Below are 18,882 nucleotides of genomic sequence, written 5' to 3' on the forward strand. Positions count from 1 at the left end.
AAGTCGTCTTTTTTATTCTTCAGGCTCCTGACCAATACCCAAACAAGATTCTAGTATTTACCTCATTGTAGGAAGAGCAGGCAGACAACAACACATCTTCAGCATCGAAGTACTCAACGTGTGACTCTGACAGTGAGATGTTGCTCTCCAAGGATAACTGGTTGGTCAGTGATACGTTGTGTGTTGTCTGAAGATGCTTGATAAAGAAAAGAAACATTAGCTAAACACGCTGTGAGCAGCTTCCCCACCTACCAGCTCCTCTTAGCCAACCATTACGAGGTTGCATTTCGAGCGCCACTGAGTTGGAGAAAGCCAGTGTCGACCATACATCCACATCTCATGCTGACACTGTGGCTGAAAAGTCCCATCACTCAGATTCTCATCCACTTTATCAAGCAGACCACCCAAAACCAAGCCTCAGACATGTCCTTTCCATAAACTGGCATCTCCATTTTTTTTTTGCAACACAAAATGCTGGAGGAACTCAGCAAGTCAAGCAGTGTGCTACCTGACACAGAGTTCCTCCAGCAAGTGTTGCTCTAGATTCCCAGCATCTGTTATTTATTTTATTATTTATTTAGCGATAAAGCTCTTCTGGCCCAATAAGCCCATGCTGCCAAGTTACACCCATGTGACGAATTAACTGGCCAACCCATACACCTTTAGAACATGGGATGAAACCACAACGCCTAGAGGAAACACTGAGTCACAGGGAGAAAGTACAAACTCCTTACAGACAGCACCTCTTTTGTTTTGCTTGTATAAAAATACACCAGTTAAACTTTCTGTACTTGTGGACTCACACAATGTACCAGGAGCTCCACACACCTGCAGCAACCTAATGGAGTTACTCATCCTGGTCTTTCCTAGCAGGAGTTTCAGCTCCATTTTGAAAGTTACGGAGAGAGGGGCAGGGTCATTGGTGTATGATGCGGTGGATGAAGAGAATCGTTATTTTGCTGCAATTGTAAAGAATCTGGAATTCACTAATTGAATTTGGTTTCAGAAGGGAACTCTGCATGCTCGTAAAATGAGAATTTTGCAGTAACAAGAGGTAGCCATTTTGGACAGCTGCTACCACACCACTGAACAATGGCCTCCTCGTACTCTGAACACCTAATTCCACCTCAGCAACAGTGGCTCATCCGCTTTTATCATACCTACCGCTAGAACCTTCACCTCTTAACTACTAGCACGCCTAATGCAATGACAGCCTGCCACCCTTCTACCTACCACCAGCCCAAGGTCATCAAATCTCTGCCCTACCTTTCAGCAAGTCCCACTCAACCAACATCCTAGAATTCCATAAATCCTGCTGGTTTATGGTCACAGATCATAGAAGAATAATGTGCAGGAACAGGCCCTTTGGTCCAAAACATTATCCCAAACCAAGTGCTTAACTAAACTATATCCCCCCATTCTCTGCATATTCAGGCATCTAACCTCTGAAATACCTCAATCATATCTGCATCCAATATTATTCCACTGACTGGTTAAAAAAAGTTTACCGCACACATCACCTCTCAACTTGCCCTCTCTCATTTTAAATGCAAGTCCTCTAGAATTAGATACTTCTACTCTGAGTAAAGATATCTACACCTCTCCATCTTAAAGTTTCACAAGGATGATTCTGGGAATGAAGGGGTTAACATACGAGGAGCATTTGGCAGCTTTGGGCCTATGCTCACTGGGATTTAGAAGAATGTGTGGAGATCTCATTGAAACCTACTGGATGTTGAAAGGACTAGATAGGGTGGATGTGGAAAGGATGTTTCCTATGGTGGGCGTATCCAGAACCAGAGGGCATTGTCTCAGAACTGAGGGGCGACCTTTTAGAACAGAGACAAGGAGGAATTTTTTAAATCAGAGAGTAGAGAATCTGTGGAATGCCCTGCCACAGACTGTGGTGGAGGCCAAGTCTGTGGGCATATTTAAGGCAGAAGTTGATAGTTTTCTGATTGATCAGGGCATCAAAGGATATGGCAAGAAGACAGGTGTTTGGGGTTGAGTGGGATCCGGGATCAGCCATGATGGAATGGTAGAGCAGATCTGATGGGCTGGATGGCCTAATTCTGCTCTGACGTCTATGGTCTTAAAGCTTCTATCAGGTCTACCCTCTGTCTCAGCTGCTATAGGGAGAATTGGAGGTCTGATTTTAAAATGTGGCTAACTTTAAAATTCTCATCTTGCTTTAACTCCTTTAGGGTGGCACAATAGCAGTGTGTCAGCAATCATCGATCAGGGCTCAATTCCCACTGCTCTCTGCAAGGCGATTGTACGTTCTTCCTGCAACCACACGAGTTCCCTCCGGGTGCTCCGGTTTCTTCCCACTTTCCAAAGACGTACAGTTAGGCAAGTTGTGGGGATGCCATGTTGGCACCGGCAGTGGGGCAACACTTGCCGGTTGCCCAGAACAAATTTCACAACGTATGCCGGTGATAGTAGACCTGATTTTGAACAAACCTCAGTGATTTGATACAAATGACGCAATTCTTCGTACATGTGACAAGTAAAGCTAATCTCTCAATTCCTGTCCACGGCTTCGTTCCTCTCGATTTGCACTACCCTTCCATCATGGCCATCTAAATTCCTCCAACTGTAGTCACAATTAGTTACACACACAAAATGCTGGAGTAACTCAGCAGGCTAGGCAGCATCTGTGGAGAAGAGTATAATCGATGTTTCGGGCCGAGACCCTTCAGCAGGACTAGAGAGAAAAAAAAGTTGAGGGTTAGAGTTAAAAAGTGGGGGGAGGGGAGTGAGAAACACAAGGTGATAAGTGAAACTGGAAGGGGGAGGGGGAGGTAAAGATTTGGGAAGTTGATTGGTGAAAGAGATACAGGGCTGGAGAAGGGGGCGTTTGATAGGAGGGTCCAGAAGGCCATGGAAGAAAGGAGGGGCGAGCACCAGAGAAAGGTGATGGGCGGGCAAGGAGATAAGGTGAGAGGGGGGAATGGGAATGGGGAATGGGGAATGGTGAAGGGGGGCATTACTGAAAGTTTGAGAAGTCGATGTTCATGCCATTAGGTTGGAGGCTACCCAGATGGAATACAAGATGTTGTTCCTCCAACCAGAGTGTGGCTTCATCGCAACAGTAGAGGAGGCCATGGATACACATATCAAAAGTTGTTGCACCAGTGACAGCCATAATTACAGCTGCCAAACTGCTCATTGGCTTGGTCCGTCTCACTTCAAGAACTTTCTCTTTGAGCATTTATAGGATCTGTACTGACATATTATTCTGGCAACATGCTGACAACAATTAATTCAAACACACCGAGGCAGAAAGGATTTTTATTTCTGCTTAGAGATACAGCTTGGTAACAGGCCCATCTGACCCAAGGAGTCTGCGCCGCCCAATTACACCCAACGGACCAAGCTGTACACCTTTGGAACGTGGGAAGAAACTGGAGCACCCGAGGGAAACCCAGGCAGTCATGGGGAGAACGTACAACCTTACGACCGGAAATGAACCTGGGTCACTGGCGCTGTAAAGCGTTAGGCTAACCACTATGCTACCGTGCCGCCTGCTTGATTGAGCAAGCTTTTCAAAACAACGGAGAACCCGATCAAAAAATGTCTTTGACTTTTGAATGCATCAGTGCTCAAACCTTCTATTTAACTGATTTGAGGTCAGAGCAGGTAATAACATTCATTGAAAGGTCTATATACTGCCACGTAGTATCCCAAGTTTCATTTTCTTGCAGTCATTCACCGTAGAGCAAAGAAATACAATAGAATCAATGACAATCAAAAAAATCCAAACTTAATAATAAATAGGTAAATAAATACTGAGAACATGAGTCATAGAGTCCATGGGTTGTGTTCAGTGATCAGTTCAGTGTTTAAGTGAGTGAAGTTGTACACGCTGGTTCAGGAGACTGATGGTTGAAGGGTAATTACTGTTCCTGAACCAGTGAGCTTCTCCCGGATGCTCTCATTCACATCCCAAAGATGTGCTGGTTGGTAGGTTTATTGTTGACTACAAATAACCCAAGTGGGGATGGGTGTCCAGATAATCAGGGTAGACACAACTGGGGAGAAGTTTAAGGGGAAATAAGTGGAGAGATGTGATTGCTCCGAGTGTGGGCCTGGATTTGATGGACCAAATGGACTCTATATTAAAAGGAAATACAGGCAAGTAGATGACAGAAATTTATGATATAGAGAGCAATTCAGCCCATTGTACTTGTACCATCCAACTATAAGCACTCCAACCTAATACGACGTCCTAGCTCTCAGTCTGCAGCCTGGCATGTCACAGCTCTTCACTGCTCACTTATGTACCACTTAACCATGATGGGAGTACCTCTCCACCATCTTTCCTGACTGTGACTTCAGAAGCTTGGTGGAGACTCAGGGATACCGTCACACACAGATGTAGAAGGATTCTTCCTTGCGGTTTCTGTGGGTTTTGTTTGACCAGCCAGGGTTGTTAGCCCGGAGCTGAACTCTCGAACCTGGAGGACCACTTTTAGTCTGGCCTCTACTCTTTGACCTGTCTGACATGGGTGACCCTACCAAGAGCCAAAGTACAAGGCCCTGACTCCAGCCAGCATAGCTCCCCAAGTAATTGAGGCACGCAAGCCTCCAAACTCTACGACAAGGTGGTGGTCTTCTTAGAGGACTATGACAAGAGGGGACAGAATTAAAAAGTCAGAAATTGTTATTAAATGAAAACAGAGGGAAAGGAATCCATAGAACCTAGTGTCCTTGTACACAAATGACTAAAAGCTAACAGGAAAGCAAACAGGAAGACAAATAATATGGTGGATTTTATTACAAAATGAGATTACAGGAGTGGTGACATCCTACTCCAATTGTAGAGAACCCTCGTCAAATCTGGAATATTGGGTAAAGTGTCAAAGAATGATTTTATATACAAAATATCTACAAACTTCTATGTAATGCTCTACCTGTAACTTTATGCTCTACTGAATCAAGAGCTTTCACAAAATCAAAAAAGACAGTCATAAATTCCACAACATTTATTTGGCACCACTCAATATTTAAAACTACAAAGGTTTGATTACATCCTGGGTAGCTATAATCAAACCCTCCTGCCAATCATCAATGCAAATAGCTTCCACTAATCTCTTCACCATAATCCTTCTGAGTATCCTTAAAACAGAAAATAGTGACTGGCCACCAATTACCAATTCTAAATACAATTTATCATCTGATAAGGGATTAGGACTGTACAACTACCAAAAGACCCTGAGGTATCCTCCAATGTTTGACCCAGAGTGAATAGATTTTTACTGTCAACTCCTGATCCATTCCTTTAAGGTTGCTAAGAGACAGACCATCTGCTGTATCCTTTTTAAAGCTCTTACAAGCCTCGCTTGCTTAATTATTACCCAAGGAAGTACAAGTGCTGTAATAAACTGAATGCAAAGGTTCACCCGATCAATTCCTAGCATATGGCCGAAGAGAAACGTGATGGAAAATTTTTTTTAAAACATGAGACTACGCTCTTTAGATTTCAGAAGAATAGGCCATTGTGTCATTGAAATATGTACTCTCCATGGCTACTTAATTAGGTACCTCCTGTACATTCGCAGTCTACTGCTACTGTAGCCCATCTGCTTCAAGGTTCGAAGTGTTGTGTGTTCACAGATGCTCTTCTGCACATCACTGTCGTAACATGTGGTTATTTAGTTACTGTTGCCTGTCAGTTTGAAGCATTCTGGCCATTCTCCTATGTCTTCTCTCAGTAACAAGGTGTTTTCACCCACAGAACTGCCACTCACTGGATATTTTTGTTTTACACACCATTCTCTGTAAACTCTAGAGACTGTTGTGCGTGAAAATCCCAGGAGGACAGCAACTTCAGAAATACTCAAAACACCCTCTCTGGCACCAACAATCGTTCCACGGTCAAGGTCACTTAGATCACATTTCTTCCCCATTTCGATGCTTGGTCTGAACAAATGAACCTCGACTATGTCCGCATGCTTTTTCTGCATTGAGTTGCTGCCGCACAACTGGCTGATTAGATATTTGCATTAACAAGCACTTCTATAGGTATACCTAATACAGTGGCCACTGAGTGTACTGTACTTCTTATAGGACACAAGAGACGTACACACTTCACCCATCTGCCTTCTATAATCGAGGGTCACAACCTCAAAATAAGCATTGGCTAATCTGGACAGAGATGCAGTTACATTTCTTCACCTAAAGGGTAGAAAAATCTTTGAAATTCTGTATCAAGCAAATTTAAAATAGATCAGTGCAAGTTTAGATATTAAGGGAATCAAGAGCCTTGTGGAAGAAAGTGGCACTGTGGCAAAAATAGTTCAGCTATGATATCGCCAAATAGCACAACGGACATGAAGTGACGAATGGTCCATTTCTGCTTCTATTTCTTCCCCATCCACTAAAGGGACAAAGGGTACCTCAGCCAAAAAAAAACCACAGTGTAGCATTCAATCTCCCCTGCTTGGGAGGTCAGCCTGGCTTTGGATGCTCAGAGCTCCAGATCCTGACTCAGAGGCCAACCACTGAGTCAGAGCTGATCCCAAACTCTCAATGAAGGGCAGATTCTCATGTCACTGGTCAATACTCATGGCTCATATTCTCCATCAGCCATTCCTGTCCAGCCCATCCAATCCAACCCATCTTTTCTCCCCCCAACCCCCCTTTCCGATTTCTCTAATGCCTCCTCAAATCATCCATACAGTTGCCAGGGAGGGGGGAAAAGGTGGTAGAGGATAGTAACATTACCAGAAGCCCCCCCCTTCACCAATTTGAAGTTGTTTTCAATTGCACATCCCACGGTACACCCCTCCATCGGATTTCTGAATGGTTCGCAAAATCTATGTAATTCGTCTTTTTGGTTTGTCTGCACCATCCTGAAGTCCACAATGATTTCCTTTCGCTTCTCCACATTCAGACTTTTGTTCTTCTCACATCAATTCACCAGTCCCTCCACTTCCTCTCCATACTCTGTCTTGTCATCGTTTTTGATGAGGCTAACCACTGTTGTGTCATCCGCAAACTTGATGGCACGGTTTGAGCTGGATCCTGCGACACAGCCATGCGTCAGCAGTGTGAACAGCAGCAGGCTGAGTACACAGCCTTGGGGAATGCCAGTGCTTAGTGTAATGGGACTAGAGATGTTGTTGCCTACACAGACTGACTGTAGCCTTACTGTTAAGAACTTCAGTATTCAATTGCAGAGGGAGGTATTGAGGTCCAGTGAGGACAGTTGCCCCACCAGTTTCTGAGGTATGATGGTGTCAAACGCTGAAATGAAGTTTATAAACAGCAGTCTGGCATATGAACCAGACAGAGTGGAGAGCAGAGGATATTGCACCACCAGTGGATCAATTTGAGTGATAAGCGAATAGGAAAGGGTCCCGTGTAGCTGGGAGAAAAGCTTTAATGTGCTCCATGACCAGCTGCTCAAAGCATTTCATAATGGGTGATATTAATGCCACCGGACAATAGCTATTTAAGCAGATTACTGTTGCCTTCTTTGATACTGGAATGAATGTTGCCACCTTGAAAACTGAGGGGACAGTGGATTGTTCCAGAGAGATGTTGAACATATCCGTCAGCACCTCTGTCAGCTGGGCTGCGCAGTCTTTCAGAACCCAACCTGGTATATTATCGGGCCCCACATCTTTGTGTGAGTTAACTCTGGCCAGGGTCTTGCTCACCTCAGCTTCAGCTAGACAGAGTGTCTGCTCCCCTGGGGAGCAGGGGTGCCTTCCTTACTAGGTCTTTCAGCCCATGCCGAACCGTTATTCTGCTTAGTCCCAACCTGTACTTAGACCATAGCTCTCCATACCCTTCCATGTACTTATCCAAACTTCTCAAAAGTTGCAATCCATCACTTCCACTGGCAGCTTGCTCCACACTTGCACCATTTTCTTAGTGAAGTAGATCCCCCCTCACCCCCTCAGGTTTTCCTTAAATATTTCACCTTTCACTCTTAACCCATGACCTCTATTTCTAGTCTCACCCAACTTTAGTGCAAAAAGACTGTTTGCATTTACCCTATCTACATCCCTCAATTTTGTAAACCTCTATCACATCTCCCCTCATTCTCCTATGCCAGCGGTCCCCAACCACCGGGCCGCGGACCGGTACCGGGCCGTGAGGAAACAATACAAGTCAGCTGCACCTTTCCTCATTCCCTGTCAAGCACTGTTGAACTTGAACATAGGGTTGCCAGCTGTCCCGTATTTGTCGGGACATCCCGTATATTGAGTTAAATTGGTTTGTCTCATACGGGACCATCCTTGTCCCGTATTTCCCCTGCTAAGGCAGAGCGTTCCTATGAAACCTTTCGTGCCGAAGTGTCGTAAAGCAAAGAAGCAATTACCATTAATTTATATGGGAAAAATTTTTGAGCGTTCCCAGACCCAAAAAATAACCTACCAAATCATACCAAATAAACATAAAACTGAAATAACACTAACATATAGTAAAAGCAGGAATGATATGATAAATACACAGCCTACATAAAGTAGAAATAATGTATGTGCAGTATAGTCGGGAAGATGAAGGCAAAACGGATTTGTGGGGGGGGGGGGAGGGAGAGAGAAAAAAAAAAATCGGCACGTACTCACATGCGTACATCACATGCACACACAGGTGCCTGCGCAAGACTTCATGGTCATGGTAGTCTTTCCTGGGGTAAAGTGTCCCGGGATTTGACTGTTACTTTTGTCCTTTATTTGGGAGTGAGAAAGTTGGCAACCCTAACTGTAAAAGACACGTTGAGGTGAGTTTATCCCTATTTGAACACCACCCGCCCCCGCCCCCGGCTGGTCCGCAAGAATATTGTTAATATTAAACCGGTCCGCAGTGCAAAAAAGATTGGGGACACCTGTCCTATGCTCTAAGCAATAAAGTGCTAACCTGTTCAATCTTTCCCTATAACTCAGGTCCTAGCAACATCCTTGTTTTTAGTAACTCAATGATTTTGTGTATTGCACTGCTCTGACAAAGCAACAAATTTCACAATGATCACTGATAATAAACCACATTCAGCCAACGAGGAATCTGCTGAAGCATAAACACAAGAGATACTGCTTAAATGGAAATCCAGAGCAACACACATACACACAAAAATGTTGGAGGAACTCAACAGGTCAGGCTACATCTATAGAAGTGAATAAACGATGTTTTGGGCAGGGACCTTCATGAAGGGTCTCAGCTCGAAACGTTGACTGTTTACTCACTTCCATAGATGCTGCCTGACCTGTTGAGTTCCTCCAACATTTTGTGTGCTGAAGCAAATTACAAAAGGGAAACAAAAGCAATTTCAGATTCTTTATGGTCAGTACAAGAATTCCAACTCACCTCCTCGACTTTGACAGGAGTCGATGGATTAGTCACAATATCGGCAAAGCTGGCGAGACACTGGATTCGGTGCAGACGGTTCCGGAGATCAGCATTCTGGGACATTACCTGGGGAGAGCCATTAGGTTCATTGCTTAAGTTTAGCCGGAAGGCAGAGTTTGATGCAGGATTAGCATTCTCAACTCTAGAATGGGGCTGGGGCTAACTCAGGGATTCCAATCTGATCTGTCTCACAGTACAAACGCATGAAGATATCAGAACACAAAAATGAGCAACTTGCATACAATTTCTAAACTCTCCTCTTCAGGGAAAGTAGTAATCCCTTTCACAAGAACCCACTGCCCTTTTACCACAGAACAAAGGGTCAGTGACTAGTGGTGTTTAACACACATCGGTTCTGGGACCCTTTTTTTCATGATTTTCATGACTTGGATGAGGAACTGGAAGGGTGGGCTCGCAAGTTTGTCAATGCCATGAAGGTTGGTGCCATGGAGAGTGTAGAAGTAGCTTAAAATGGGGTCATTGATAGGATGTGGAGCTGGGCTGAGAGGTGGCAGCTGCAGTTCAATCTGGAGAAGACTGAAGTGATCCTCCTTGGAAGGTCCAAGTTAAAAGCAGATTATTAGTAAGATTCTTAACAGTGTGGAAGAACAGAGCAATCTTGACGTCCACAACCATAGATCCCTCACAGTTGCCGTGCAGGTTGATAGGGTGGTTAAAGGGCAAATAGTGTGTTGGCCTTGTTTAGTCAGAGACTTGAGTTCAAGAGCTGCAATATTGCAGCTCTATAAAACCTTAGTTAGACCACTCTTGGACTATTGTATTCAGTTTTGGTTGCCTCATTAAAGGATGGATGTGGAAGCTTTAGAGAGGGTGCGGAGAAGATTTACCAGGATGTTGACTTGTTTAGAGAGCAGATAATATGCTGTACTATTCTATTTGACCACAGCTTGGGCAGGAGAGGAATGCCACCATTCAGCACAGCAGATTTCTACATGTGTGGTTTTCAAGACATCTTATTGGAGAACAGGAAACATTTCCCCCTCATTCACTAAAGGTGCTGATGAAATGCCAGTGCGCCTGACTTCACCCTGACTGCTATCAGTTATCTCAGCACACAAGTTGGGATATTCATCACAAGTAAATGTCAACCGTCCCTTCAGTGCCTATACCCAAGTCTGTTGTGTGAGATGTTAGTGGCAAATGGAGCATTTTCACTGATGGGAAGGACTGATAAATGTCACCTTAAAACAGGCAACATTACTCTCAATGCCAACACTCTCACAGAACAGGAACTTTCTCTCTACCCTAGAAAGGCTGCTGAGGTTTTGTGTCAATTGTAAATTTCAATTTTAAAGAAAATTGAAGCACATCAGTCAGCAGTTAGAGAAAAACAAGTCACTGAAAAGCAACTTTTGTCACAAGTTAGAAAATAGATGTGACTATTGCTGAAACATGGCAGAGGACCAGAGAGAAAAAAGGCAGACTGCGTGACTAGTGACAGAGAAACTGAATAATACAGTTTTGGCACAGGCAGTGGTGAAAACTCTTTAATCAGCAGATTTGCCTGCAAAACAAATTTCACAATGTATATCAGTAATGGAAAAAAAAACATGATTCTGATTCCAGAGGCTTCCTCACCTCAGACAAGGCATTCTTCAGATTTGCAGTCTGGACCGTTGGTGCACTGGAATCCTGTTCTTTCTCAACCCACATCTGTTTGAGCCTTTCCTTCTCTATTGCCAGCGTGTTGAAGAGAGACTTCAAATTCAAGAAGACTATAACAAGAGGAAGGAAGGAAATTAATGAAGGGGGGGGTCACCTTTATAAACCAAAATTCCACATTAATTTCATATTTTTTCCTTTACATGAGGCTCCTGAACCCATGTGGATAACTTCACTCACCTCAACATCAAAATAATCACTTCACCGAACACAACTTACTTTCAAGAACTCCACACTCTCGTTCTTAGTGTTATTTGCTTGCTTCTTTATTTATTTATTGACTTATTTATATTTGCACAGTTTGTCTTCTTTTGTACATTGGTTGCTTATCAGTTTTGGTTTGTGTGTAGTTTTTCACTGATTCTATTGTACTTCTTTGTGAATGCTTGCAAGAAAATAAATCTCAGGGTAGTATATATGCCCATTGATAATAAATTCCAGTTTGCTACCAAGTTGACTGGACAGTTAATAAACTGTAGAAGGATTGCAAGGAAAGCAAAAGGAGTCCAAAAATCAGCTGAACAGAACACAGCCAGCACAGGATGACAATATGAGTGAATGGGAAATGTTGACAAAGAAGCATTGATACAAAGTCTCGGTTAATATTATGACATAAAAATGGGACTAGGGTGCTCTCTGAGATTGGTCTCTCGATTAGTGATCGAAACCAGTCACCGTTCAATTAGACAATTAGCCTCAGACTGGCATGGAGAAAACTAGACTTGTATCATTCCATTCCCAATTCATGAGTGCTTGTATCTAGGATCAGTTAAGGAATCTCCTTCTAAACAAAGGGGATTGACCTAATCAGACCCTCATTCCTACTGCAGAGTCTAAGCTTGAATCATCAACTCTTTTTTTTCCCTGACCTGCTGAGTTCCTCCAGCATTTTGTGTGTGTTAACTGCTTCCCATTTCATATCTGATCACATGCCCTCTTTTCACCCCACCTCCGTTGTCTCACATCCTTATCCAAAGGTACAGTATATTAATGTCCTGCTGAAACAATAGAGATGGAGGAATTATTGACTTTCATTACAATTGTGTAGTAGTATTTCTTCACATCTTGCTTAAAAAAATCCAGGCATACGTTTGAGTGCACCATCCTCTTGGTCTGTGCGTGTCCAATAGGTTTTCTGTATCTACCTTACTGAAACCCTTGAAAGTGGCTCCTCCATCAGCTTGAAGCCTTTCAACTCAAGTTAAAGCAAGGCAAGTTTATCAAAAGTAACACACACAAAACCCAGGAGGAACTCAGCAGGTTAGACAGCATCAATGTAGAGGAATAAAGAGTTGAGGTCTTGGACTGAGACCCTTCATCAGGACTGGAAAGGGGAAGAAGCCAGAACAAGGTGGGGGAAGGGGGAATGGGGGAGGGAAATGAAGCAAGAAGCTGGGAAGTGATAGGTGGAAAAGGGAAAGGGCTGAAGGAACCTGGCAGGAGTGGAGAGTAAACTGCAGGAGAAAGAGTCATCAGAGGGAGGTGATTGGTAGGGGAGGTAGTGAGCAAGTTTATCCAACCTGCGCTTAACCCTCTAAGTTTTTCCAATCACTGAGGAACACCAGTGCTGTGCCCCTCCCATCATTACCTTTCTGTGATATGGAACAGAAATCCTGCTGTAGCTGCAAATACTCCTCCTTTATAGTGAGGGGTGCAGAAGCACTCTTCATGTCCAGGCAGTCCGGCAGGCTGGGAGTGGAAACGTGTAGCTTTGCAGAACGCATGCCATCACAGGAGGCCTGGAGCAAGGAGATTAAAATGGCTCCCAGTCAAGAGTTTGGGTGACAGTCGAACATGCATTCACAACCTGCTCAGACTATCATCTGTAAAACATGGGTCATCGATGGTGGACTTTCTGATTACACAGTGCGAAACTCTTGAAAACAGATCCTGTGTTTGTGGCTTTTATCTTTCCTTTCACTGTGCTAATGGATTAAGTCTACAGCTACTCTCATTGGGTAAAAGTTCTCCGTATGACTTTGAGACTTGTTAATAGAGCTTTACAGTTCTCCCATTTGCTCAGTCACAAACTTTCATCGCATCGTGAAAATTATTGGAAAGTGATACAAAAGCAGCCAACAACAGCGTGCAAGTTAAAACCTCGGAATTCATGGGAGGTTTTAAAAACGTAATGCGATTTTCACACAAAAAGCACTGGGGAGAAAACACGCTCTGTCCCATCTAAACTCAGAGCAGCCACACCACATTACACACTGCTTCTGAAGCTCCCACTAAAAGAGGTTGCTGAATTTCAGAAACAAGAGTGCAACAGATGAATCAAAGGTTCCGCAGATGCCAGAAATCCAGAGGAACACAAAAACACTGGAGGAACTCAGGTCAGACAGCTCCTACACAAAACTCAATGAAAGGTCTTGGCCTAAAACATTAACTGTTAATTCCCATCCATAGAAGCTGCTGAGCTCCCCCAGCATTTTCTGTGCATTGCTCTGTAACAGACAACAGCTGTTGTATTCCATATCTAGCACATGCAACTGAGGATGACCCTACAGCCCAGGTTCCTTGGTTTAGCATCCATCAAAAACCTGTTTTGCTTCATACAAACAGCAGTAATTATACGTTTGCGCACAGGAAACTCCTCGCACCTTGCTGTTTCCAGTCTATTTCCTCTTCAAAAGGTATTAGCATACTTTCCCATTTGCAGTGTTTTCCTCTCCCTGCACCCTGCTGACAAGAGTGCCTGTTTCTCACATCTTCCAGTGCAATGCAGACTTTCCTTCTCGTAGCAGCTAGTTGATGTGACTGGGCAACAAGCATCAGTCAGGGAAAAAAAAAGCTCTCTGCTTCTTTTCAGAACATGCTTCGCTTTTTACAAACTGAATTGACCGAGCTTCTTTGTTACTGAACACAGCACTTGCTCAGTAACGCAAGCTAACATTAGCCTACATTACACACACCTCTGGAGCGAGGTAAACTATTGAATCTTGCCTCCAAGGCAAGAGCACTCCCCTTAACAGGCAGCACAATAGCATAGCGACTAATGTAATGCTTTACAGCGCCAGCGACCTGGGTTCGATTCCCAGGAGTTTGTACATTCTCCATGTGACCAAGTGGGTTTCCTCCAGGTGCTCCTGTTTCCTCCCACAATCCAAATGAGTTAGTAAGTTGCGGGCATACTATGTTGGCGCCGGAAGCATGGCAAAATTTGCGGGCTGCCCTCGGCACAATGCTCTGCTGCATTCATCATCAACACAATAGCCCATGACTACAATTTAATTTTTTGTGGGGTGGCACGGCAGCATAGCAGTTTGCGCATTTGCTTTACAGTGCCGGCAATCACCATTTGGGGGTTTGATTCCCGCTGCTGTCTGCAAGAAGCCTGTCTGTTCTCTGTGTGACCGCAAGGGTTTCCTCCCACATTCCAAAGGCGTAGGGTTAGGGTTAAGTTGTGGCCAGGCTACGTTAGTGCCAGAGGCACAGCAACACTTGCGGGCTGCTCAGCACAATCTTCTGACTTAATTTGACATGAACACATTTCGCTGTATGTTTTGATGTACATGTGACAAATAAAGCTAATATTAGCTTATCCAACTCCATACCTATTTATTGTTATGATTAACATTACTATTGAATTCCTCAATTAAAAATAAACAATAGTGATAAGGGGAAACCCCTCTGGGGTATTGAGATTGGAGAGATCAGGTAGGTTAGAGTATAGTTATGATGTATCTATATCACTCATCATGTCATAAAGCTCCCAAGTATCCTTTCCCTGGAGCCAAGGATGCTGATTTGTGACCGGAGGGTTATGAAATGATGAGAGGCCCTCCTTTATGCTGTATAACCATAAATCTGATCTATATAAATGCTCAAGGGCAGATGCAGACTCAATGGGCTGAATGGCCTAATTCTGCTCCCATGTCTTATGGTCTAATAAAACACTGATAGTCAGATCAGTTCCTTGGGCCAAAACAGTGAAACATAGCAAGCACAGAGTTTGCCGGAACATTATTTGCAATTTTAAAAGAATGTGAAAAATGCACAGATGTGAATCTCCATAAAAATACCCAAGCATGCCTGAACAGTGAGCTTGAATTCAATTCTGCAATACCTTGAATACAAAGCAACACTGAAACTTACTTACCTAAAAATGCAGTGGAACATGGTTCAAAATATCCTGGACAAGGAATCAAACCAAACTTACAACGCAAGCTCAAAACACAACCAGCTCAGTCTGGTAGGGGCAATGGTGAGAGCTGCTGGCCGATAACTAGGGCACCGCCACCTCAGTGTTCGGGCAACAGTGGTGCAGCAGGTAATATGACAGTCTCACAGCTCTAGTAGCGCAGGTTCAAGTTCTCAGCTCGGTGTGGGGCTTGCACATTCTCTGACTGTGTGGGCTTCCAGTGGATGCTCTCGGCTCCTTGCACAAATTTGGCATAAAGGATATCATGACACTATCTATTCAAGGATACAGAGTTATCCCTACTCAATATTTAATCTTCAGCCAATATCACTAAAAAGGCAGCTCATCTGGTGACACAACACAATGGGGACAGCAGATACTGGCAATCTGGAGCAGCACAAAATGCTGGAGGAACTTAGTGGATCAGGCAGCGTCCGTGGAGTGAAATACAAGTCAACATCTTGGGTCAAGACTGGGTTCCATTTGTGACATTGAGAGTTGAAACTTGGTCAAGGCCCAAAATATTAACTATCCATTTCCCTCCATAGACACTGCCCGAGTCAGTGTTCCTCCAGCATTTTGGGAATTACTCTGGGTTATGTAGCTATTTTTACATTGCTATTTTATTTATTTATTACTTGGAGATTCAGTGTGAACCAGGCCCTTCCAGCCCAACGAGCTGTATCACCCAGCAACCCACCCATTTAATACCAGCCTAGTTACAGGACAATTTACAATGATCAATTAATCTACTAATCAGTACATCTGACCTGTGGGAGGAAATCTGAGCACTCGGAGGAAACCCACACGGTCCACAAGGAGAATGCACAAATGCCTTACAGGTGGTGCTAGAATTGAACTCTGAACTCCAGAATACTTCAAGCTGTAAAAACATTGTAGTTTTTTTTTCAGGAGCTCCTGTACACAATGTTACATTTCTTACTTTGCAATAATCTTCAAAAAAATACCAGTTTGGCTAGAAAGACCCTCGAAATATCCTAAGCATCATGAAAGGAAATTTAGAATTACAAATCTTTGTTTCACTTTCTATACTGACCTGGAATAACAACCATTCTCCAGTTTGCATTTTTGCTATTCAGTGTCATTACAGTCTCTGCTTCAATGGCCATTTTTGGTGAAGAATTCCACATTTACCAACTTCTTGTAAAAATAACTTTTACAAACATTGCACACACAACATTGGAGGATCTCAGCTCAGGCAGCATCTATGGAAACATCACCCAGTATCCTGATGAAGGGTCTCAGCCCAGAACATCAATTGTTTATTTCCTTCCATGGATGCTGCCTGACCTGCTGAGTTCCTCCAGCATGTGTGTTGCTCAACATTTCCAGCATCTGCAGAATCCCTTGGAGCCCTGTGTTCTTCTTTTGTTTGTGTCAGCATCCTGTTGGCATTATGGTTAATACCATCAGGCTATTCAACTGTCTTATCCTCAACTTTTAATGACTGAACTTGAATGGGAGATCAGCAGTGAATAAACACAAATTACTGGAGGAACTCAGCAGTTCAGGCTGCATCTATGGAGAGGAACAAGCAATCAACGTTTCAGGCCAAGACCCTTCATCACAACCACATTCTCACTCTCAGGCTCCCCTCCACCCTTTGCCTCCCCCCTTCATTAAGCCCCCAACTCTCTTCCATTCCACTTTCCCACTTCAATTAGTAGTGAACAATCTTTCCTTTTCAATCCAAGTGGCCCAAACCAAAATTAGATTGTTTTTAAAAAAATCAGCTTAGCACAAAACTGAGACGTTCCTAAATTTCATGGTAGGCAGGGCGTTAACACCTAAAACAGCCAAGTAGAAGACTCTAGGAAACACTGATACCCCAGTTTATTGTCAACACAACACAAGATGGTGAAACATTGACTGTTTATTCATTTTGATGAATTTTGTCTTCATCTTCCCAGTGTGGGAGAAGACTGGAGTCATGAGACATGATGGACAGCTTTCAAGGTTCTTTCAATCAGGACAGATTTCACGTGATCATGCAGACATCCACCATTTACCTTAGTCTCATCCTTGGCCAAGCTTTGGGTACACCATATTTTGGAGGAACGTTTTTCCTTCTTTGATTTGTCTGCAAGGAAACCCTGGAATAATCGAAAATTTAAACACATGGTAAATGCAGAAACACTTGTGAAAGTGTTCACCATTAAGTTGGAAATGTTTTCACACCTGCAGAAGCTCTCTACATTAGAAGTATCACAAATTACAAGATGTCATTGAGCCACTTAAAAGGATTATAGAGCAACGTCAGGGTTACTTTTATGAAACACATGACTGCTTAAATGCTACTCATCTCAAATAGTATTCGGAACATATACTCCACTTATTTTTAAGATTATGGTGACTTGCTTTTATTCCCCACCCACTCATTTCCATAAGTCTTGTTACACATGCACAATCCTGGAGGCACTCAGCAGGTCAGGTAGCATCTAAGAATAAACAATTCACATTTCAGGCTGAGGCCCTCCATCGTGACAAATGAAAGATCTTGGCCCAAGAAGTTTCGAGAATCTGCAAAATCCCGTGTGTTCATTATCTTGTTCCAGAGTCTGGCATCTTGTGGCTATTAAATGCACAAGAACACAGTTGCTCCGCAGAATATCAGTAGCCACAAGATGGACCAATTGCCCTTCTCCGCAATTCAGGAACTCTGCAACCAACAGTATCTGTCACCTCAACACACTGATAGATTCAGCTAGGGACCACCCATGTCTGTACAGCTTAGACCTTACTACACAGCACTGAACTTAAACAAGAGTTGTAAAGAAATGTGGAAAGGGTGGTCTAAAGTGGAGTGGACCCTGAGATCAGCAGGCAAGACCACAGCCAGTGGTGGTGGATGTTTAAAGGTATAATTTGTGCCTTCCCCACAACAAAGTACAACAATGAGAATGAAAGACCGGAGGAGGGGGCGGGAGAAGGAGGCCTTGCTGTTGCTGCCGTTCTGCTGAACATGGTGGGCATTTTATGTTGGTGGTGGAATGTGTTGGTTAACACGAGCTGCCCCACTACATCCTTCAGTTGTGTTGATGGTTAATGAAAAGTGTCACTTGCAATGTTGCACGATGATAAGCAAATCTGAATACAAATCTGTTTAGAAAGCTGTCAATGCAATACCTTATTCAGAAAGGGTGGGAGGTTTAAAAAAAAAACGGGCCTGCAACCCTGTGCTGATCTGTACAACATTACTGAAAAATATTACAATAAGTTACCAAGATGATAATAGCAAAATATATAGAATCTATACCTTTATTGCACATAGTCAGCGTGGCTTCATAAAAGGGACATCTGTCAAATACATGTTTTTTTAAATTTCCAATGAAGTGATAAAAGGAATTTGCTAGATGTAATACTTAGATTTCCCAAAGTCATTCAATAAAAATGCCATACAAAGGGTTACTTCAAAGAGTACACAAGAGACTGCTCATGCTGGAATCTGGAGCAACAAACAATCTGCTGGAGGAACTCAGCAGGTCAAGCAGCTTCAGAGGGGTGGGGTGTGAAAAGAAACTTTGAGTGTTTTAGATCAGCACCCTGCATCAGGACTGAGAATGGTCTCAGTTCATTTTCAGTCCTGATGCAGGGCTTTGAACTGAGATGATGACAATTCTTTTCCCTCCCAGCAGAATGGTTCATGGTTCATGGATAAAGGATTAGCCAACTAT

The 18,882-nt window shown here is 43.4% G+C and overlaps 1 protein-coding gene across 3 annotated transcripts in view; it reads right to left on the reverse strand.

The window, feature by feature from the left end:
- Nucleotides 1–18,882, reverse strand: part of LOC134340542 (oxysterol-binding protein-related protein 6-like) — a 128,035-nt gene that overhangs the window by 40,229 nt on the left and 68,924 nt on the right. For 2 of the 3 annotated variants that reach the window (XM_063037905.1, XM_063037906.1), the window contains exons 9-13: nt 17,218–17,301; nt 12,632–12,782; nt 10,960–11,096; nt 9,319–9,426; nt 62–196 (exon numbers count right to left, since the gene is read on the reverse strand). In XM_063037905.1, coding sequence (XP_062893975.1) covers nt 62–196; nt 9,319–9,426; nt 10,960–11,096; nt 12,632–12,782; nt 17,218–17,301 — 615 coding nt within the window. The remainder of the gene's footprint in view (nt 1–61; nt 197–9,318; nt 9,427–10,959; nt 11,097–12,631; nt 12,783–17,217; nt 17,302–18,882) is intronic. The other variant, XM_063037907.1, reaches the window with a different exon arrangement.

Source organism: Mobula hypostoma, chromosome X1 (genome assembly GCF_963921235.1).
Source record: "Mobula hypostoma chromosome X1, sMobHyp1.1, whole genome shotgun sequence".
NCBI classification, from domain to species: domain Eukaryota; kingdom Metazoa; phylum Chordata; class Chondrichthyes; order Myliobatiformes; family Myliobatidae; genus Mobula; species Mobula hypostoma.